We start from the raw sequence: 24,048 nt of genomic DNA, 5'->3' as shown, positions 1-24,048 counted from the left end.
GTACATGTGTTTATAAATTTTTTTATAATTAGGGAAATATGTAAATGTCATTGAAGCAGTCCAAGATTTTGCCCCAGTAATGTAAGAAATATTTTTTGTATTAAATAGGGACTAAACTTTGAGCAAATAGCAAAATAGGCTACCTTAAGTTTTACAAAATTTAGTGGTTGTGTGTAGTAGATAAAATAAACTAATAGAATTCTGCTTTAGTGAGAGATATTTAAAAATTATTGTAGGATAAATAATAGGTTTATAGATCTAATTCAAGTCATTTAGATCTTTCATGTTATTAATCCTAATAAAACATTTGGAAGTGATTAGACAGTTGTATTTGGAGTTCATCTTTTGATGAAATCATTGTGATTTTAACCAAAGATATTTGTTAATTTAAGCTATAGTAAAAATAGATTTTTGCTATGTTGAAATATCTTAGAATGTTGTGGTTTTTAATCTGGTATTAAACTTACATTATTTCTTTTATAAACAATTAATATGATTATTTTACTTAATTTAAATCATCGAAGGCAAGAAATTTATAAACCCATCGGTGTTAGCCTAATGATTGACTGTTGTAGTTTTGGTAGTACAATTTGAATTAAAAAATGACTAGTTTCAGATGTCTCATTTTATGAGATTACAATGTGTTATGAAATTAGATGCTTTTAGTTCATATTTTAAGAGGAAACAAACATCTTTTTATATATTTCCTTATGTGTTGATCACCAAAGTATCAAGATCTTTCCTTTTTGTTCATAATTCTTTTTTTTTCAGACAGTTATTAAACAGTGAAATTTTTTATCTAGAAGGATACTTGACAGTGTTAATATTTTAAAACAATCATAAAAGTTTCCAATTTTTTTCTAAATGTTTATGAGGAAAGAAATGCTATAATGAATCAGTTGAACTTTGCTTATAAAACTCAAATTTTGTATCATACTCAAATTTTGCTTATACTCAAATCAGTGGCCTATAACTGAATGGCCTGAGAGATTTTTTAAAAAATTATATTACTATGTAATTTTTGAGAATTGAATGCAAAATTTATTTTTAGGTTTCTTTGATCTTTAAATTTTTTTACTTTTGTAATTATTTTTGGTTATTATTCATTACCTGTTATCATTATCATTCATTATCCTCTTCCCTTGCTTATCATGATGAGAATTATATACAAATTTAAATATGTGCTACCACTAAACAATGATTTCTTTGTATTGAATTAAAAAAAGGTGTTGGTAACCTCCAAAGGGCATTGGTAAGCCTGTAGTAGAGAAAAAACATCTCTCAAAGCCAAGTTTATGCCATATAGTTTGTATAAGTACATGCATGGAAAAGCCACCATAGTTCCTAAATATTCCAATTTGTTCTCATTTCTTAGTCTTCATTAAAAGGAACAATAACTAGTGTGAGACAAGCAAATTTTTTTAAGACTTTGTTTTTTTTTAGAGCAGTTTGATGTTTACAGCAAAATTGAGAGGGAGGTACAGAGATTTCTCATATACCCCCTGCCCGTACATATGTATTGCCTCCCTTATCTTCAACATCCCCAGTGGTACAGTTGATGAACTTACACTGACACATCATAATCACCCAAAGTCCATAGTTTACATTATAGTTCATTCTCAGTGTTATACATTCTGTGGATTTGGACAAATGTATAATGGCATGTATCCATCACTATGATATCACACAGTATTTTCACTGCTCTAAAAATCCTCTGTGCTCTGCCTCTTCATCCCTTCTCCACTCTCCCCTGTCCCCTCTAAGCTCTGGTAACCACTAATCTTTTACTGTTTTCATAGTTTTGCCTTTTCCAGAATGTCATATAGTTGTAATCATACGTTAGTAGCCTTTTCAGATTGGCTTCTTTTACTTAGTAATATGCATTTAAGTTTCCTTCGTGTCTTTTTATGGCTTGATAGCTCATTTGTTTTAGGGCTGAATAATATTCCATTATTTGGATATCCATAGTTTATCCATTCACGTATTGAAAGACATCTTGAGTGCAAGTTTTGGAAATTATGAATAATACTGCTATAAACATGCATGCGCAGGTTTTTGTGTGGACATAAGTTTTCAACTCCTTTGGGTAAATTCCAAGGAGTAGGATACTGGATCGTATGGTAAGAGTATGTTTAGTTTTGTAAGAAACTGCCAAACCATCTTCCAAAGTGGCTGTATCATGTTGCATTCCCACCAGCAATGAATGAGAGTTCCTATTGCTTCCCATCCTCACCAGCATTTGGTGTTGTGTCTTCTGGATTTTGGCCATTTTAGTAGGTGTGTAATGGTTTGTCATTGTTGTTTTAAGTTGCATTTCCCTGATGACATATGATATGGAGCATCTTCTTATATGCTTATTTGCCATTTGTATATCTTCTCTGATGAGGTGTCTGTTAAGTTCATTGGCCCATTTTTTAATCGAATTGTTTGTTTTCTTACTGTTGAGTTTTTTTTTGTTTTTTGTTTTTTTTTTTGTGAGGGAGATCAGCCCTGAGCTAACATCCGTGCTAATCCTCCTCTTTTTTTGCTGAGAAAGACCGGCTCTGAGCTAACATCTATTGCCAATCCTCCTCCTTTTTTTTTTACCCAAAGCCCCAGTAGATAGTTGTATGTCATCGCTGCACATCCTTCTAGTTGCTGTATGTGGGACGCGGCCTCAGCATGGCCGGAGAAGCGGTGCGTCAGTGCACGCCCGGGATCCGAACCGGGGCCACCAGTAGTGGAGCGCCCGCACACAACTGCCAAGCCACGGGGCCGGCCCCCTACTGTTGAGTTTTAAGAGTTCTTTGTATATTTTGGATAACAGTCTTTTATCAGATATGTCTTTTGCCAAGTATTTTCTCCAAGTCTGTCTTGTCTTCTAATTCTCTTCATATTTTCTTTTGTAGAGCAGAAGTTTTTAATTTTAATGAAGTCCAGCTTATCAGTTATTTTCTTTGTGGATTGTGTCTTTGGTGTTGTATCCAAAAACACATCACCATAACCAAGGTCATCTAAGTTTTCTCCTATGTTGTCTTCTAGGAATTTTATAGTTTTGCATTTTACATTTAGGTCTATTTTGAGTTAATTTTTCTGAAGGATGCAAGGTCTGTGTCTAGATTCATTTATTTGCATGTAGATGTTCAGTTGTTCCAGTGTCATTTGTTGACAAAGAATATCTTTGGTTCATTGTATTGCCTTTGCTGCTGCTTTGTCCAAGATTGGTTGACTGTATTGATGTGGGTCTATTTCTACACTCTCTATTCTTTTCTGTTGATCTCTTTGTATATTTTTTTGCCACTACCACACTGTCTTGATTACTGTAGCTTTATAATGTCTTTTTTTTTTTTTTTTTTACGATTAATGGTTTATTATAAAGGATACAGCTCAGGAACAGCCCAATGGGAAAGCTGCATAGAGCAAAGTGGGGGGGGGGCACAGAGATTCCATGTCCTCTCAGGCACACAGCCTTCTCAGTGCAGCAGTGTGCTTCCAGCCCAGAAGCTCTCAATCTTTTTTTTTTTTTATTGCAATAACATTGGTTTAAAACATTGTATAAATTTCAGGTGTATAGCAATTAGTCTTTGCGTGGTGAACATGAGAATATAGTAAGTCTCGACGTCAGGTATCATCAATCTTACAACTTTGTTCTTCTCCTTCAATATTGTGTTGGCTATTCTGGGCTTTTGATCTTCATATGAACTTTAGAATGGTTTGTTGATGTCCATAAAATAGCTTGCTGGGATTTGATTGGAATTGCACTGAATCTATAGATCAAGTTGGAAAGAACTGGGATCTTGAGATATTGAGTCTTCCTGTCCATGAACATGCATTTTCTCTCCGTTTATTTAGTTCTTTGATTTTGTTCATCGGTTTTGTAGTTTTTCTCCTATAGATCTTGTACATATTTTGGTTGATATATACTTGTGTTTCATTTTTTTGAGTGCTAATGTAAATGGTATTGTATTTTTAATTTCATATTCCACTTGTTCATTGTTGATATTGAGGATAGCAATTGACTTGTGTATATTGACTTTGTATTATGCAGTCTTGCTATAATTACTTATTGGTTCCAGGATTTTTTTTTGTCAATTCTCCTAAATTTTCTTCATAGATGGTCATGTCATCTGCAAACAAAGACGGTTTTATGTGTTTCTTCACAATCTTTATACTATTTATTTGCTTTAGCAAGAACTTCCACTATGAAGTTGAAATGGAATGGTGAGAGGGGATATTCTTTCCTTGTACCTGATCTTAGTAAGAAAGTTTCGAGTTTCTTCCCATTAAGTATAGTGTTAGCTGTAGGGTTTTTTAGATAGTCTATCAAGTTGAGAAAGTTCCCCTCTATTCTTATTTTATTTGGAGTTTTTAATATGAATGAGTGTTGGATTTTGTCAAATACTTTTCCTGCCTCTACTGATATGATCAGTAATTTTTCTTTCTTATCTGTTCATGTGATGGATTATATTAATTGCTTTTCAAATGGTGAACCAACCTTCCATACCTGGGATAAATCCAACTTGGTCATGGTATATAATTCTTTTTATACTTTTTTGGATTTGATTTGCTAATATTTTGTTGATGGTTCTTTAATCTTTGTTAATGAGAGATGTTGGTCTGTTGTTTCCCTGTGATGTCGTTTTCTGGTTTTGGTATAGGGTAATGGTGGCTCAAAGAATGAGTTAAGAAATATTTCTTCTGCTTCTGTCCTCTGAAGGAGATTGAAGAGAATTGGTATAATTTCTTCTTTAAATGTTTGATAGCATTCACCAGTGAACCCATCTGGGCTTGGTACTTTCCATTTTGGAAGGTTATTAATTATTGATTCAATATCTTTAGTAGACATAAGCCTATTCATATCATTTATTTTTTATTGTGTGAGTTTTGGCATATTGTATCTTTTAAGGAATTGTTCCATTTTATCTAGGTTTAGAATTTGTGGGCATAGAATTGTTCATAGTATTCCTTTATTATCCTTTATGTATCCATGGGATCTGTAATGATGTCCACTCTTTCATTTCTGATATTAGTTAATTGTGTCTTCTCTCTTTTTTCTTTGTTAGCCTGACTAGAAGCCTATCGATTTTATTGATTTTTTTCAAAGAACCAGCTTTTGGTTTTGTTGAGTTTTCTCGGATTTTCTGTTTTCAATTTCGTTGCTTTCTACTCTAATACTTATTTCTTTTCTCCTGCTCACTTTGGATTGAATTTTCTCTTCCTTTTCTAGTTTACTAGGGTAGAAACTTAAATTACTGATTTTAGATCTTCTTTTCTAATATACGTATTCAGTGCTATAAATTTCTCTGTAAGCCTGCTTTCACTGCATCCCACAGATTTTTTAAGTTGTGTTTTCATTTTTTTTAGTTGAAAATGCTTCTAATTTTTCTTGAGATTTCTTCTTGGACTTATATGTTATTTAGAAGTGTCTGGTTTTTTTTTTTTTTATTTAAAGATTTTATTTATTTATTTTACCCCCAAAGCCCCAGTAGATAGTTGTATGTCATAGCTGCACATCCTTCTAGTTGCTGTATGTGGGACACGGCCTCAGCGTGGCCGGAGAAGCGGTGCGTCGGTGCGCGCCCGGGATCCGAACTCTGGCCGCCAGCAGCGGAGCACGCGCACCTAACCGCTAAGCCACGGGGCCGGCCCATAGAAGTGTCTGATTTAATCTCCAGGTATTTTGGGATTTTCCGGCTATCTCTCCGTTACTAATTTCTAGTTTAATTCCATTGTGGTTTGAGAGCAAACCTTAGGTGGTTTCTAATCTCTGCATTGGTTTAGGTGTGTTTTATGGCCTTGAATGTGGTCTACCTAGTGATTTTTCAATGTGAGCTTGAGAAAAATGTGTATTCTGCTGTTGTTGGATGAAGTAGTCTATAGATGTCAGTTATATCTGGTTGATTGTTAGTATTGAGGAGTTCAACTATGTCCTTACTGGTTTTTTGCCTGTTGGATCTGTCCATTTTTGAGAGAGGAACATAGGAGTTTTCAGCCATGATAGTGGATTCATCTATTTCTCCTTGCAGTTCTATCGGTTTTTGCATCCCATAGTTTTAGGCTCCATTGTTAGGTGCATACATGATAAGGACTGCTATGTCTTCTTGGATGATTGACCCCTTTATCATTATGTAATGCCCTTCTTTATTCCTGGTAACTTTCCTTGTTGAAGTCTGCTCTGTCTAAAATTAATGTAGCTACTCTTGCTTTTTTTTGATTAGTGTTGGCATGGTGTATTTTTCTCCATTCATTTACTTTTAATCTATATGTGTCTTTATATTTAAATTGAGTTTCTTGAAGACAAGATATAGTTGATAAGCAAGCTTTTAAATGTCAGAAATGTATATTAAATTCACCCAGATCGTACTTGAAATTAGGTTTATAATCATATGAATATATGAAAATACATGCACAAATATATATATTATATATATATCTTAAATCATTATCTTTGAAAAATATACTCAAAGTAATTCTTTTTTAATTTTAATTCATGCAGTGTTATCTATAAACTTATGGCATCAACAAGCGAAGGGATCAGAGTACAAGCTCTCAAGGCAATGGGATATTTTTTAAAACACCTGGCCCCAAAGTGAGTATGCATGAAATCTAAAATAGGCTGTTGTATATTACTTATTTATTTTATAAATCTTTGAAAAAGTATTTGTGTGCTGTGATTCCTCTAGTCTTTCTTTCCTTTATTTTTATTCATAAAATGCTATATAAATTTAATCCCATTTCTAGATGTTAAAAATAAAGTGAGGACAGGAGTATATTGTTTGTTTTATGTGAAAATTATTTTAATTTTCCGTTTATTTTTGGTTTATTATGAGAATACAGTTGCGTAAATTGAATTCTAGATACCATGGAGACTTCATTTTAGGTGGCTTGATCATCGTTAGCTTTATGTGTACTATAAAGCTACCATATTAACCTGGATGTTTGTCACATAGTGTGTTCTACTACATACATAACTAAAAAGTAGAATGCGTACTTTTTTTCTTAGCTGAATGCAGACATCTATATCTTACATATTGGTCCTTGTACAAGAATTGGTTTATTATAAAAATTAACAATTTTGGTAGTAGAAAAACGTTGGTAAACTGTGTTCTTTATGTTGGATCCAGCGGGCTGCCTGATCCAAATGTTAAATAAAGTTTTATTGGAACAAAGCCACAATAATTTATTTGCTTATTATCTATGCCTGTTTTCACGTTGCAACAGCAGTGTTGAATTGCTGCTACAGGGAACATATGGTCCACAAAGCCTAAAATATTTACTATTCAGCTATTTGCAGAAAAAATTTGACAAACCCGGGGGTAGAATTAAAGTTTATGATCTTTCAGTTTCTAAATTTTTGTTTGGAAGTTTAATTTTGGTGTATTTATCTTCATAGTATTCATTTTCTTAATTCTCTTATATTTCTTCTACCTTTTCTTCCACACTGTTTTTCTACTTAACTACTTATTAGGCTTTAGATTATCCATAGTAGAGCTTAGCTCATTGCTGATGGAGAGTGGCAACTAGTTAATGAATAATTGCTCTGAAGCTTTTGGTGGAGATTTTTGCTTGCTGTGGCGTAGTCAGTCTTGTATTTTTTTTTTTGTTAAACTTTAGATGTGCTTATATTATAGTTCGTATTTCTCTGCTTAAAGACTTTGTGGCCTTATAAGTTCTAGGTTGAAAAAAATTGGGAGAGTTACTGAGTTGGAATTTCTTGGTAACGTAAAAAACATTTTTGAATCTCCTTCATCCAACATGCATACTAAATAGTGAATAATAAAACTCTGCATTTATTTCTTTTTGTGTAATCACAGAAGAAAAGCTGAAATCATGCTTGGACATGGATTGTTTTCATTGCTAGCTGAAAGACTCATGCTTCAGACAAATTTAATCACAATGACCACGTATAATGTCCTGTTTGAGGTAGGAATGTAGTTAGAATTTAATAGTGCTAATTTCTTATTATGAAAATGCCCGTATCATTGAGTTGATAGTCTTCAGATGAAATAAGATCATTTAGGTTTGCTGTACAATTTTGAGATCAGTTATATAAAGATGTGGCTTTGTCTTTATAAATCTATTAATCTGTGATTTATTAAACAGTGTGGACATCTTTGTTTAAGTATTTCCTCCATTGTATTGATTATTTGATGTCTCATTTTATAATTAACTAAAAGTAAAGTTATATGTTGAAACTATTTATTTTATATAATGTAGAAAATATTTAGCATGACAATATCGAACTGTATATTTAATGTTTATTAGTGCTGTACTTAAAGTTTATTAATAGTGATGGTAATACAGTGATTATGCTAACACAATCTATTGTTTTGCTTCTGTAGATTCTTATAGAACAGATTTGTACTCAAGTTATACATAAACAGCATCCAGATCCTGATTCTTCAGTAAAGATACAAAATCCTCGTATGTATTTTATATACTTTTATTTTTTTGTTTTTCCAGCTTTATTGAGATATAATTGACATATAACATCATGTAAATTAAAGGTGTACAAACAAATGATTTGGTATATGTATATATTGTGAAATAATTACCACAATAAGTTAGTTAACACGTCTATCACTTGATGTAGGTATAATTTTTTCTGTGTATGGGGTGAGAACTTTTAAGATCTGCTCCCTTAGCAATTTTCAGATATACAATACAGTATTGTTAACTGTGGTAACCATGTTGTATATTACATCCCCAGAACTAATTCAGCTTATAACTGGAAGTTTGTACCCTTGGAACACCTTCACCCATTTCTCCCTCTTTTTTATACTTTTAAAAAGTACCTTTTTCTACTAAAAAGAAAGTCACTGTGAAAAACCTAAAGTAGATATTGTTGAAAACACGTTGTTCAAAGAATATTTCATTACAGGCAATGATATAATACTAGTTTTATTTCTTTGATGTTGAATATAACTTCAAATTGACCTTAGATTATGTGGAAATGTTTCTGGAGAGGTTTTGGAGAATTACATGCATAAGATCTTGATTTAGTGTGTGTTCAGATTTTCAGTGAAGTTTTGATTACACTATTTAGTGATGTCAGGCTAGATTACATGAACCATGGAGGTAGCCTTCTTCTTAAATTACTGTCAATTTAAGAATACCAAGTTTGGAATTGAAAAATATCTACCTTCTTTATTGTTTATGAACTTAGTCTTGTTTAACAGTCTTTTCTTTTGAAACTTAGAATTCTTAAGCACTTGTACAAAGTGTACATTTTTCATCTTGCTTTTTAAGATTATTGACATTAAAATAACTGGTCTGTAGAGTTTTGAAATTCAATTATGTAATTTTGTGTGGTGAGTTGTGTTTGTGTTTGTAGTACTCTATTTCAGTGCTAGTTTTAAAAACATGTCTCTGAAGTTTACTTTTTCTCAGCCTTCAGGGAGACATGATGTCATTATTTTAGAGAGTAAAAAAAAGAGAAAACCTTGAATATATATATTTCATATATATTATAAAATATATTTTATGTGGTTATGGGGAAGGTGAGTTATTGAATTGAGAATTTTAGAATATATTATCTACATAATATACTGGCTCAGAAAAGGCAAGTGGTATGGTATGGCGTTTAAAAATATAAGCTGCTTGCCTTTTAATCTTGTCTGTGTGTCTTAATAGTTGTGTGACTTTGGGTAAATTACTTAATTTCTGTGTGCCTTAGTTTTCTTATCCTTAAAATTGGGATAATAATAATATCTAGCTATCATTGTATAAGGATTAAATGTGTTAATACCTGTATTTTCTTAAAACAGTGCCTTACAAGAGTGTATCCTCAAAATTAGTGGTTATTATTATTATCATCATTATGATTATCATTATTGTTGTAATCATTGTTCAGGTAGAGAAATTTTGAATTTGTCATTAGAAAAATTCAGAAATTGCTCCCAGAATATTATTAATTGTATGATAAAGTACTTTCGTATTTGATATTTTGAACATATTGCTTCAGAATCATCAAAAACCTTGGCAAAATGCTAGTTTAGAACTCCTAAATTTTTAATTGGGTAAAAATTTGATATTTAACTTTAAATTCAGGATTATAGCTCTTTTTGCTTCTTCTCTTTAAAGTTTTGGATTTAAGTATATATTTTAAAGAATTTTTTTTCTTAAAGCTAAGTACTAGAAATTTAGACAGCATTATATTTAAGACCTTTACAGTAGCAGTTTCCTTTTTTTTTTTCTTCAGGGTGTCGAATAGGTTTTAATTTCTTTTGTTTTTTATATCTAATTTTACTTTTTAAATTGTGGAAAAAATGTCTTGAGAGCCTTTAAAATTTATGATGATGAAGGAAAGGGTATGTGTGTGCATAACATAAATTTTGTTGAAGAAGTTGAGAGTTCTCTTTTTCTGAGATTTTGATTTTAGTTTTTTTTTTTTTTTTAAGATCAGCTTTACTAATTGGCAGAGATTAGGGAGAGTTGTCAGCAGTTTTACCATCCTTTAATTCATTTATAATTGAACTTGATTTGTTATAATCTTTTAAAATTTAACTTTACCTTTACACATTCTAATGATGAAATAAAAAAGAAATCCCTTTCGTGTTTATGGATGCTTTCTAGTGAGTGTATTGTCATTCTTCTTTGCAGATGATGATTTTTTTTAGCACACAAAAGAGGATGTTTTTAGTAGACATTTATGTCAGGGAAACAGAAGAAATTGCAATATATTGATGATCTTCCATCATGAATTTTTTGTAGTGTTTTGATTTTTACTAATTTATGAATTGTCTTACAGAGATACTAAAAGTAATCGCGACCCTCCTTCGAAATTCTCCCCAGTGCCCAGAGAGCATGGAAGTTCGCAGAGCCTTTCTTTCTGACATGATTAAACTTTTTAATAACAGTAGAGAAAACAGAAGGTAAGCAGGATCAGAAAGCATTTATTTGCAGTATTCAAGTCTAGTTTTGAATTTAAGTCCATTTTTTCTGAGAAAAATTGCTTTAAAAAATACTGTGAAATGAATTTTCCATATGCGTTTTTGTCATTAAGGGTATGTAAGTAATGTACCATACGGTTAAATTGAGTTTTAGTACCACATCCTTTAATTGCTTTGAATACATAGATAAAGGTGTTTTTTTTGTTTATTTTGTTTCAAACTTTTACTTTCTAGAGTTCTTTCAGATGATTTATTTTGTAAGTAATTCAGTATCCTCTTATAATTTTCAGGAGCTTGCTACAATGTTCTGTGTGGCAAGAGTGGATGCTTTCTCTTTGCTATTTTAATCCTAAGAATTCAGATGAGCAAAAGATAACAGAAATGGTATATGCCATATTCAGAATCCTACTTTACCATGCAGTCAAATATGAGTGGGGTGGCTGGCGTGTGTGGGTAGATACCTTATCAATCACACATTCAAAGGTAAGTTTCTTTATGAAAGTGTATTTTAGAATTTTAACTGTTGATAATTTTGAGTTTTACTTATTTAAAAAATTTTATTTACTTAAAATCAAGGAAAAAAGGCAGATTATTCTCTGAAAGTGCAGTGAAATGAACAATTAAAAAAGGGAATGACTAAAAAGAAATATAAAGTATTTCCAACTTCTTCAGAAACAAAATAGTTTTTTCAAATGCCACTTTTATGTGTGCTTAACCTAATAAAGTGAAACTTCATGCCACAGCATAAGGGAATTTATATTTTCAAGTAGCCATTTTCACAGATATGGTTCTCTGATTTTTGTAGTAGTTCAAAGCTTTTGAACACAAGGTGGCGCAGTATGTTCAAAGATGAGAAGTTACTTTAGTAATGTAAGGTAGTTGAGTAAACAGAAAAGCTCTGGCTAATGTTTGCCCTTTGCTCATGTTATAGTTAGCTAAAAAATTGATTTGGGAGAATCAGTTTGTTTTTTCTTTTTTTTAACTTGAGCCAATGTAAGTTAGTTATTTATGTATATATTTTATGAAATATTCTAGGCATACAAAAAGGTATGAAGAATAACGTACCTCCCACTGTTTATGAAATTGGGTTCCCCATCCCAGTTGCTTTGTCCACCAGTGGTAGCCCCTCTTTCTTCCCCCACTAACCTGAAATTTGGTGTTTTCATTATTTTTATGTCTTCTATATATTTTTAACTATATTTTTAACTCTAAACATTAAATAATTTTATTTTTCATGTTTATACTTAAATGGTATCATATTAAATGCATTTTTCTGCAACTTGCTATTTTTACTTGTCATTGAGGTTCATCCATACCCATGTAGTTGTGTTTATTTTCTCAATTGTGTTGTATTCCATGGTATGATTTTATCCATTTACTAGTTGATGAGCATTATTTATGCATTTTTGTATGTATTTGCAGGTTTCTCTATATATACTCCTAAAAGTTGAATTGCTGACTTGTAAGATGCAGATGTTGAGCATTAGGAGATAATGCAAATTCTTTTCCAAAGTGGTATATCAGTTTACATTCTTGCCAGGAATGTGTCAAATTCTGTTTCACATCACCTCATCACTTGGTACAGCTGGAGCTTTAAAAATTTGCAAATTTGATGATTTTTAAATGCTATATCTCCATAATATTAATATGAATTTTCTTGTTGTTTTATGGGGGTTTTTTATATATTCTTGGTCTTAATCCTTTGCTAGCTATATTGTTCATGAATATCTTCTGCCAATTTGAGGCCTATCTATTTATTTTTGCAGTTTTATCTTTGTGTCTTCTGAGGAAATTTTACATTTCAAATAATTAATGTAAAATTTATTAGTTTCTTTTATGGTTTATGCTTTTTGTATCTTAAGAGCTCTTTCTATACTCAGAAGGAATATAATATATACTTATATTAATTATAAATTGACTAGAAGGAGTAAAGAACAGAAATGATAAATTTGGTGTATCTTTGAATGTTTTATTTTATTGACTATTACAGTTATAGTCTGGAATATTTTGGAATATTTGCCATTTTATTGGAATATATTATAATTTCCTGAATATATGTTTTTAGATGTTTGAATAACTTTTAGTTATTTGAAAGTACCTAAGAGTTATTTGTTCTGTCTCCTCCTTTCTCAATGAGAGGGACGTGCATTACTATCTGCAAGGATTTACAAAGATATCTTAGATTGGAAGATATCATCCTACAAATTTATGTTTGAGGACAATCCAGTGCTAAGTAAGAAAACGATATGATTTTATAAAATGGCTTTGTTTTTATCACTACGTTTTTTTTTGTTTTGATGAGGAAGATTTGCCCTGAGCTAACATCTGTTGCCAATCCTCCTCGTTTTGCTTGAGGAAGATTTGCCCTGAGCTAACATCTGTGCCAATCTTCCTCTATTTGGTATGTGGGTTGCCGCCACAGCATGGCCACCAATGAGTGATGTAGGTCCGCGCCAGGGAACCGAACCTGGGCTGCCAAAGCAGAGCGTGCTGAATTTAACCACTAGGCCACGAGGCTGGCCCCATGTCACTACATTTTTGAGTTGCTTAGTTTAGTCTAATGCAGTGTTCAGCCATGCATGGCCTGAGGGCCAAATCTGGCCTGACCTGTTTCTCTAAATATAAAGTTTTATTGAAACACAGTCTCTCCCATTTTTTTATATGTTTTCTATGGCTATTTTTGTGCTACAAGTATTGAGTATTTGTAACAGAGACTGTATGGCCTTCAAGCCTGGAATATTTACTGCTTGGCACTTTACAGAAATTGTTTGCCACTTCTTATCTAACTTATTTTAGTTTGTGCTGATGCCCAGCTATGCTGATTTCTATGGTAGTGGGCTGCTGCACTCTGGACTGATTTTCTGCTAGTATTGTTTTTGCCTTTACAAAAGATCATGAGAAAAACAGGGTTGAGTTTGGGCCTTATATACATTTGGATTGTATTTCAGATAGATCTGGGGGAATTCTAGGTTAGGAAAGTACCAGTATGAATTTGATTTTTCAAAATTTCTAAATAGTGTATGTTAATTCAGTGCTTTCGTATACACTTTAGTTTGTTCAAGTCCTTAGGAAGGATGGCTAGAGGAATATAACTTTTAGAGCAGTAATTCTTAAGGTACAGCCTAAAGACCTTGGGAGCCCAGGAGACCTTTTTAGGGAGTGTGTGAGGTTCTCCTTTCTCAGCTACATATCTATTTGAGGGTGGATATTTCAGCCGCAAAAATACAATGCAACAGATTGAATGCAAAAGCAGGTATTAGAATGCAACTGTCTTCTTCTAAGCAAGAATTTAAAGAGATTTGCACAATTGTGAAATAATAGCAGTCTTCTCATTATTATTATTAGTTTTGAAAAATAGTCATTTTTGAAAAAATATTTATATTAACATATAATGGATTTATTGTTATTTTTAAATGAATTAATATTTGTAAAATATTACTTAATTTCTAATATGTTAAGTAGTAATAGATATACCTCATATGAATAAAAGGTTTTGGGGAGGCTTCAGTTCTTTTTAAGGGTCCGAAGGATTCTGAGACCAAAAAGCTTGAGAACTGCTGAAGTCATAGGGTCTTTAGGGCCAATAGCCAGCTCTCTTTGAATTTCCTATATATAAATTGAATTTCCTACATATATATATAAAATAAAGGGGTTGGGCTAGGAGATCTCTCAGGTACCTTTGAGTTTTTGGGCATTTATGACTAAATGTTTATATCTAGCTACCAATCCATTTGTATAAGTAATGAAGAGAACATGGGCTTTGGAGACAGGATAATTGTGAGTTTGAATTCTGATTTATAATAATTTTTTAGTTGCGTAAACTCAGTCAAGTTTCTAAACTTTTCTTAACCATCAATGTCTAATCTAGAAATGGTATATGTGGGTATATATATTAGTTGACATTAAGAGTTAATGAATGAAATCACAGAAAATAGAATTAAATCCTCAGTGACTATTTCCTTTGTTATAGCTCTATCATTTCTCCTGTTCATCCTTTTTGTTCTCATTCTTACTGCCAGCACACTAGTTCAGGCCCCAGTCGGTTCATGTTTCATATAAATACAACTTTTAAAATGAAGAATTAATGACATCCAAAATAACTTGTGTAGCATATATGCTATAAATTGTTATAAAGGAAGAATTGTGACTATCCAGCTTAAAGAACATGCTCTGTGGTCCTCTCTGTCCAAGCCTCACCCCTCCTCACCCCAAACCTAATCACCATTTTGAATTTTGTGTTTATCGTTCTCTTCTTTAAAAAGTTAAAAATGTATTCCTAGTAATATATGATCTTTTTTGCCTATTTTTGTAGTTTATGCAAATGACGTCATACTGTGTGGACTCTTCTGTTACTAATTTTTCTCTGTCACGTCTTTTGTTTCTAAGATTTTTTAAAATTGTTACATATAGTTTTGGTTCATTCATTTTCACTGCTTTGAATAACTCAGGTGCACAAAGACAATGGTTTTAATAGAGTTGTCATTTTCAAACTTCTTATAACTGTGACTCACAGTAAGAAATTTATTGTGACCAGGTATGTATGTTCACACACCCCCCCAGACTCACCTCTACCCCTTTCCCCACACACCTGAAACAGGTTTCATGAGACAATATTTACCCTCACTAAACTTTGGTATATAGTGATGCACTCTTATGTTTTCTATTCTTTTTTATTTAAAAATGCTGATGATACCCCAGTAAGTTGATTCCATGATCTACCAACTGAATTATCCTCAATTTGAAAAAAGCACTGCTCTGGGAAATATAAGTAGGAGAAGAATTGCTAGGTCCTAATAATATTCCACCCTCTAACCCGTGATACTGTTAAATGTCTTATTTTTGGAAGGTTTTGTCTTTTGCCTATTTTGAAGTTTTCCTTTTTCTTAATGATTTGTAGATCTTTATACACGTCCAGATCACTTCTACTCTGGATATTTCTAATGGTCAGTAGCTTTAGGTATTGTTTTCCTCTAGATTTATTAAGCTAAAAATTAATTTATGTAATGTTACTTCCCTCCATAAACACTTTGTTCTAATCTTCTTAGAAAGGTAAATAAGATTTTTTTTTTTTTTTTACAAATATCTACCTAATCTTTCACTATTCTCCTTGAAAAAAGTGTTTCCTACCTGACCTTTCACTGTTTTACTTGACAAAAGTCTCTGCTCTGGCTATGTTGGTTCTAGTCTTTTAAAAATATATCATGCTTTGTTAAATCTTCCTTTTGATTTATTCATAGCATGCACTCTGTGCTCCTTTGTATACTTACCCCAATTCTTAATATTTTTCAGGATTTATCTAGCTAAATCACTCCTATTTGATAGTTTTTCATACTCTAAGGCCATGTCATCCTGTATGAATTCACAGCACTTAATTTTCTCTTGGTATCTAAACGTCTCTCTCTCCCCCTTCCTCCTTCTCCGTCTTTTTCCCTCCCCGCCCTCCTCCTTCCCCCTCTTCCCTCTTCCCTTACTTCCTCGCTCTCTCTTCCTCACTCCCTGTCTCCCCCTACCTCCTCTTTCTCCCCAATCTCCAACTAATCAATCAATTTTCTCCACCCCCCACTCTGGCTATTGGCATTGACTGTGGGTACCTGGCACAGTTCGTGCCACCCTCTGTCACTGCCTAGCTACCTCTCTCCCTCTTTGCTTGTGTCTCTTTTCTTCTTTTAGCCACTATCTCTGTCTTTCCCATCTCTCTCTTTTTCTTTCTCTCTTCTTCTCTCCACCATCCCTCTACCCATTCTGTATCTCCTGCCTTCTCCCTCCCTCTAACCTATTTCTCTTTTTCTCTGTCCATCTGTCCTTAGTGAATCTGTGTTTGTTTTATCTCTGCTTCTCTCCTGCCACCTCTCTCGGTTGGTCAGATGCTCTGTGGTCTTTCTCACTCATTTTCAATCACTCTGTGTCTAAATCTTACTCCACTTGCCCATGTCTTTTTGTCCCCTTTGTATCTTTATCTTTCCTCTTTCTTTTTTTCCTTTCCACTCCTCCCTTTTGTTCTTCCTAAGTTTTTCTATTTGAGTACCTTCTAATTACTATGAAAGATAGAAAGATGAATCAGGAACAGATCTTATCTTGAAAGAAGTTACTTTCTAATATGGGAGATAATACATGTACAAAAAACTACAAAGCACAGGAAGGAGTAAGTGCCATAGAAGAGATATTCACCATGAAAGGAGAGGCAGCCTCGCCTATGGGCATCTGAGCAATTTGTAGAACAGATGTCATTTGACTACAGCCTTGAAGGGTAAATAAGATTTGGGCATGTAGATATTGGGGTGATGAGACTCTCTGGTGGAGGAATTGGCATGAGCAAAGGTACAGAGGTGGTGTCACTGAGGGAAAAGCATGGTGAATTGTTTGGTTTGCTTGGGGATGTGGAACATACCTGAAGAGCAGTAATGAGTGATATAGCAAATGTAGACTGGCATTTAATCATGTATGATCCTGTAATATCTCTCATATTATATTATTAGTTAAAAGTGAGTTCTTGTATCTTATTTTGGCTGTTCCTTGTAAGCTCTCATCAGCAGGGACAAAAGGTTTTATACTTTATATCTCATTGAACTGTGCGTAGTGTTGAGTACTTGGCAGTTGTACATTAAATATTTGTTGCAGGAAGGAGAAAGAATAACTACATCGTCATTGTTTGGGGCCTTTTGGTTCAACTCTTATGTGGTGCCATGCCACCCTGTGTCTGCCTTAGCACCTCAGTCTTTTCTTATCAGTAACCGGTGAAATAGCTGCAGCACCTGTCTTTGAAGTACCAATGACACAGTCACATGTGGTATGATTTGGGAATCACCTTATCAGAGTAACTTAAGATGTGCATTTTATTAGAGTTTCCTGGACCCCACCTTAGAATCTTAATCTGAATCTCATGTGATGTTCCTAGAAATTTGTATTTTGAAATAAGCCCTTCTTATGCACTCCAAATTTTGAGTGCCCCTCTGAGTGTACAGGAAATTATTTTTACTAATTTTTATAAAATTCTCCCCTTCCAGGGGCCGGCCTGGTGGCGCAAGCGATTAAGTGCGCGTGCTCCGCTGTGGCGGCCCGGGGTTTGCCAGTTCGGATCCCGGGCGCGCACCGACGCACTGCTTGGCAAGCCTTGCTGTGGCGGCATCCCATATAAAGTGGAGGAAGACGAGCATGGATGTTAGCCCAGGGCCAGTCTTCCTCAGCAAACAGAGGAGGATTGGCAGATGTTAGCTCAGGGCCGATCTTCCTCACAAAAAAAAAAAGAATTCTCCCCTTCCTACCTTTCACACTAAGCTGCTAATGTAATATACTCTTTAGAAAGTATGATGAATATAGAGAAATTCTACATAAATTGAATATAGACCCCAGTTAAGAGCCTTAACTTAAGACAATTTTTTTTTAACTGTAAAGGAAAACCTTTTTTGTCTTTCTGGGAGCGTATGTTACAGTGAAAGAGAATGTTAAAGGAAGAAATGCAAACTATTCTTGTTATGTAGTGTCTGAAATCAATATTTTTTTAGACTCAATTTATACACAACAAACCCAAAGTAGGCTTTAAGTTTTGTTTCATATATATAGTTTTAATTAGTTTATATTTTTCTTTACTCCAGTGACTTATGATTTTAAATGGATCTTAAAACCTTTGCAAAGAAAATAGTTGCTGTATGGAGAGGCCTCTTTTTGCCTATTTTTGTGCCAAGAACCAGTCTTTGACTCTTGTTTTAGGATTACAATTATAAAATGGAATAAATGCTGATTTGGTTAATTGTGGAGTGTTTTTATCTAGAAAAACTGGACCTATCACTTTTTGTTGTTAAAGTATACTTTAAAAGATATGTGCTAAAGCTTTACTTAATTTTATGAGAGGGAAAAGAAAAATTTTAAGTTACAAGTTGGTTCTTATGGTTTTGCCCTTAAATTTTAATGTTTAATTAATGCCTTTTAGTTTTATGTCTTTTTGTGAATTTTCCTCATTGATTAAAATGCTTTTCTCTTTCATAAGGTTTATATATGTAATTTATTTGACTATTGCTATATCGTTAATTTTTTTGAGATTTTAATATCTTGACATCTACTTTTAAAATGGACGACTTATTTTCTAAGACTCTTCAAATCAATATTTAATAAAGTTTAGGATGGAGCTGAAGTGATTCAGTAAGTAGGTGAACAATTTGTAGCATGCTGTTAAAAATTCCGCTGGAATTATTAAAACCAAATTTTTTTCTCTGAAAATATTTATTCTTAAATCTTTATAAATATTTTCATGCATATGATACTGCAGTGATGCTTATTTTTTCCTTTTTGCAGCCATTTTAAATCTCAGTATCACAAATTTATAACGTTTCTTGATAAAGAACTGGTGTGTAAAAAACTAATGTTGCAGAATTGGATAGCTTTTGCAGAGTTACATCAGGATACATTCAGCTGCTATAAAAAGCGAAAGAAACTCAATTGCAATTTTATTGTCCAGTTTGATAGATTTCCTGCCACCTTTGTAGCAGGGAAGCTGTTTGTCACTGTATCCCTCTCCTCCAACAGCTGAACTAGGTTTTATAAGCAGTAATAGGCTCTTCTGGTGTAACTGCACTATGTTGGTTACTTTGGTCTCAAGATTTCAAATGTGTACTTGTTAAGAGTAACTTTTGTAATATCATTATTTTCTTGTGTGTTCTCTAGATTTTTATTAATCTTTTTCTTTTCCTTTTTTTGTGATTCAAATTGAACATTATCTTGAGTAATTAAATAATACTTTTTTTTTACTTGGTATGCTAAAATGCTTATCTTTAATTAAAATTTAAATTAAGGCATTTAATATATTCTGAATTATGAGAACTGTCCAAAAACATTCTTTTTCTAAACTAATAAAACTAAAACCTTGAGATACTGTATTTTGTCTAGACCTATACTGCTATAAGGTAGAATGGGTCTGTGATTTAAAATAATCAACAAATAAAAGTTATTCAACAAGTAAAAGTATTTAATTACTTTGGATTATTTGAAATATCTTGAGACTTTACTTGCTATTAACAATCTGATGAAATGGTTTAAACATAAATGTCAGTCGTTTTATATAAGAAGAAAGTACATTTTAGGCTGGGTGTAAAGCTTGTGGAAATCAGTTTTTTTAAAATTCTCAAAGTTGTTTTTTAAAAGTATTTTGAAAAATCACAAGATATAAACTCACATATATAAATATGCATGTGTGTGTTTATGGTGGCTATATAATAAAATTAAAAGCTACATATTAAGAAACACTAGGAGTTATAAAATTTCCATATTTCATGGATTGTCAGCATTTTATACTTAATTGCCGAAGTATTCTTTAAGTTTTTTTAATGAAATAATTTTAAATTTTTAAATGAATATATGCTCATTGTAGGAAATTTGGAACCTAGTGCAAATGCATACACACACAAACCAAGAATCACCCATTACCCAATCACCTGTGTATAACTTAATAGCAACATTTTAGTGTAAGACTTTCCAGTCTTCTGTTCTATACATAAATATACACATACATATAATTATTTTCTTTAAAAAAATATGTATTTGTGATATTTTACAGTATTATTTTATTTAATGATATACTTTTTACATGAATTTTAATGGCTGCATATTATTAGGTATATATAACACATCATAGTATGGAGAAGTAAAGTTAAGAGTAAATAAGCTGCAGCTTTGATGTAACCTTTGAATGTTCTCAGACCACTTGTAATTCTAGGAAGGAGTGATTGAGTAAATGATGCAAGTTTACTTTTCATATTCTGGCATTCTCCAAAATTTTATTTGGAAAAATTGGTGGAGGTGATGTTTTCTAAATCTGTTCATTTATGTTACAGTGTATTGCCCATACACCAAATTTCCCTTATCTTTGAGCTGTGATGAACCTGCTCCTGTATAACTATCTCTTATTTTGTAGGATAAGTTCCTAAATTCCAGAAGAAGGAGTTGGCACGTGTTTTAAAAAATTTTAGTAGGTATTGCTAAATGGCTGTCTAAAAATTTGTACCAATTTATACTCTAGCTTTGCATGAGAGTACCTGTGTGGATTATTCTTCAGAAAATAAAATTGGTCAACATGAATTTTTAAAAAAACAAAAAGATTAGTGTGATATTTTTCTTTGTCACAGTGCTTCCTACCTCCATCTATATAAAATTAGGATAATACTCTCTATTTTTTAGGGTTGCTCTGAAGATTAAGTGTGTCAATATATGCCAGATGCTTAAAACAGTATACAGTAAGCATTCTGTACATCTCAGCTATTGCTACAAATATTTAAAAATATATGTGGTATTGCCCACCACGATGAGCTTAACTTACTATTTATTACATGTGTATTTTTAAGCATGGGAACTGGGGAGCAATGATTGATTAGGTAAAAGTTCTTATACTTTGAGGAAGTTTCAGGGAAGAATTTTGTTTTTTCTTTTAAATTAATTCAAGAATGTTTCCATGTGTTAATATGATATTTATAGAGATTAAGATGATACTAAGTGGTTGGAAGGCTTCTGTTTAAATTGCATCTCACTTGGTGTTAATAAGGAGGTGTTGCTCAAAAATCATTTTATGAAGGCTAAAGTTTGTTTTTATATTTACTAGGGTTGCTTACTAAAATAAGCTGAACTTCATTCCAAAAGTTGCAACTTCGGTGTAACGTCTGAATATTAGACCACTTAAAATTCTGGGAGGAAATAATTGAGTGATTTAGTTTGCTTTTCATATTCTGGATTTCTCCAAACTTCTGTTTAGAAAAATTGGTGGAAGCAATTTTTTAAAAATATGTTGAAAATTAATTTTAAAACCTTTGAGTATAAATAGTGTTATATAATATTAAGCACATATATATATATATATATATGTATATAAAATATTGTTAAAGAGAACTAGAGTCAGACAGTAGTTAAAGCAGTAAAATCAGATTTTATTCAGGAACTATTGCAATAGGGGAAAAGAGATCTGAGTATAGAACTGGGCTCATTTCTGAATACAACAAGGAAAAGTGGGGATTTATAGCCAAGGAACAGAGTAGGAGTAGGGAGGGGCTTCAGTGGATGGACAATTATTAAGAGGAAACATCTGGGGTGAGAGAGATTCTGGTTGCACAAACTTTTAACAGGATTCTTTGTAAAGGCAGGCCAGGCTGATCGAATATCACCTGGTGGATGATGGGGAATGAGGAATTTGATCAGATATCAAGGTGATCAGAAGTTGAGAGTGAGGGATTCTCTCTAAACTGACTTAGCAGGATTCTTGCTGAAACTCAGAGAGGCAGATCTGGCAAGGACAGGGCCTAGTTGAGAAGAGAGTTCAGAGGAACCTGACTAAAGTTTGGTTAAGGAGAGTCTCTGTCAATATAAACAAAAATACTATTGTACTACTTTTAAATTTTCTTTTTCTTTGGCAAATTGTATATAGGTATGCGTCATTTTTTTTAAATTTTTTTATTTTTTGTCTTTGTGTTTTTGTAATGGGTTTATTTTAAGCTACATCTGAGTGGAATAGTGTTTACAAGTCAAGTCCATTTGAAAATAATTTTCTAATTTCTCTGTGTTAAATCATATAGTTGCCTTTTTAAGCAGTTATGGATAAATAGAGCTTGCCCTTATCTGTATGATAAAATTCCAACTCCTTCTTATGGTTCACAGAGCCTTTAATGTTCCAACATGTGCTTACCATTTGCACTGTTTACTTACTATTTTTATTGCTCACCATTCCTAGAAATACTTTAATCTTATTGCTTTACCAAATAACTCAGTATCTTAAATGCTTAAATGAACCATGTTCTTTCACCGTTCTTACATCTTTTTAAATTCCTTCTGTGTGTCATCTCCCTTTGCCCTTAATCCTTTTCTATCTTGCAAATAAGTATTTATTACTGAAGTCCAAACTTAAATGTCAGCATCTTCCTGGTACTTCTGTGTACTTTCTGGTATTTCTAGGCATGATTATGTAATTTCTGCATACTGCCAGGAATATATTGTATATATTTCTAAACTACACTTTGAATTACTTGAAAAAGTCTTAAAACATCCGCATGGGGCACACAAAAGTGTTAACAAAAGGAAAAACATTTCCCAGAAGAGGAAGACTCAACATCATAAAGTTATAATAACTTAACATTTCTTTAGATTATCTTATAAATTTAATGAAATCCCAATAAAATACTAACCAATCTTTTTTTTTGGTAGGGATAAAATAGAGCAAGCTAATTATTAAGGGAAAGTATGGCAAAATAAGTAGAAATATCCAGGAAAACTCTGTAAAGAGCAATGAGATACTAATACTAAATACTAAACTACCAAATACTAAAACATATTACCAAATGTCAATAATTTTAAAAATGTGGTATTGACATATGAAGAGGTAGGCTGACCAGGGAATGGAAGAGAAAGTCCAGAAGTATATGAAATTCCATACAAGACTTCAGTGTGTTATAAAGGATATATCTCAAATCAGCAGGGAAAAGATGGACTGTTCGATAAATGGTGTTGGGACAATAGACAATTCATCTAGGGGAAAAAAAACTTGGAGCACCAGGAAATTTAACATATAGATCAATTAAATTAAATGTAGGTGGTGGGGGACCATAGAAGTACTAGGAGAAAATACAGAGAATTCTCCTGTAACTTTGGAGTGTGTAAGAATCTTCTAACTATAATTTAGAATCTAGAACCATTAAAAAGAAAAAAAGACTAATAATTTTTACTACATGAAACAAAAACCTTTGTGACAAAAAAAGCAAGCAGAATACCATCAGCCAAGTCAAAAGGCAAATGACACATTCAGAAAAACTATTTAGAACCAGAGCAAAGGTAACATTCGTAATATATAAAATCTTCTTGGAAATAGATAGGAAAAGACAACCCAGTAGAAAAATGGACAAAAGATATAATCAAACAACTCATAGGAAACTAAGTAAAAAGTACTTTACATATATATAAAAAGATGCTCAACCTACTCATTGTAAGGGACCACAAATTAAAACTATCATGAGATAGTTTACTAAGATATATTAAGTGACAAAAGAAAGTGTGGAACAGTTGTATCGTGATTTTAGTGAGTAAAACAGGTGGAAAAATAAGAATTTATGTTTGTGTATGTATGCACAAAAATACCCTAGAAAGATGCATAAGAAATTAATAACTGGTTGCCTGCTTGTTGGGGAAATTGTGCAGGTGCAGACCAGTGGTG

General features: G+C 32.5%; 1 protein-coding gene across 7 annotated transcripts in view; it reads left to right on the top strand.

Moving 5' to 3' along the window:
- Positions 1–24,048, top strand: part of LRBA (LPS responsive beige-like anchor protein) — a 723,014-nt gene that overhangs the window by 137,748 nt on the left and 561,218 nt on the right. For all 7 annotated transcript variants that reach the window (XM_058550176.1, XM_058550181.1, XM_058550180.1 and 4 more), the window contains 5 exons: positions 6,476–6,568; positions 7,794–7,902; positions 8,322–8,403; positions 10,730–10,853; positions 11,162–11,354. In XM_058550176.1, the coding sequence (XP_058406159.1) occupies positions 6,476–6,568; positions 7,794–7,902; positions 8,322–8,403; positions 10,730–10,853; positions 11,162–11,354 (601 nt within the window). The remainder of the gene's footprint in view (positions 1–6,475; positions 6,569–7,793; positions 7,903–8,321; positions 8,404–10,729; positions 10,854–11,161; positions 11,355–24,048) is intronic.

This window comes from Diceros bicornis, chromosome 11 (genome assembly GCF_020826845.1).
Source record: "Diceros bicornis minor isolate mBicDic1 chromosome 11, mDicBic1.mat.cur, whole genome shotgun sequence".
NCBI classification, from domain to species: domain Eukaryota; kingdom Metazoa; phylum Chordata; class Mammalia; order Perissodactyla; family Rhinocerotidae; genus Diceros; species Diceros bicornis.
The sequence above is the reverse complement of the archived record's forward strand: the minus strand, read 5'-3'. Positions and strand labels throughout refer to the sequence as shown.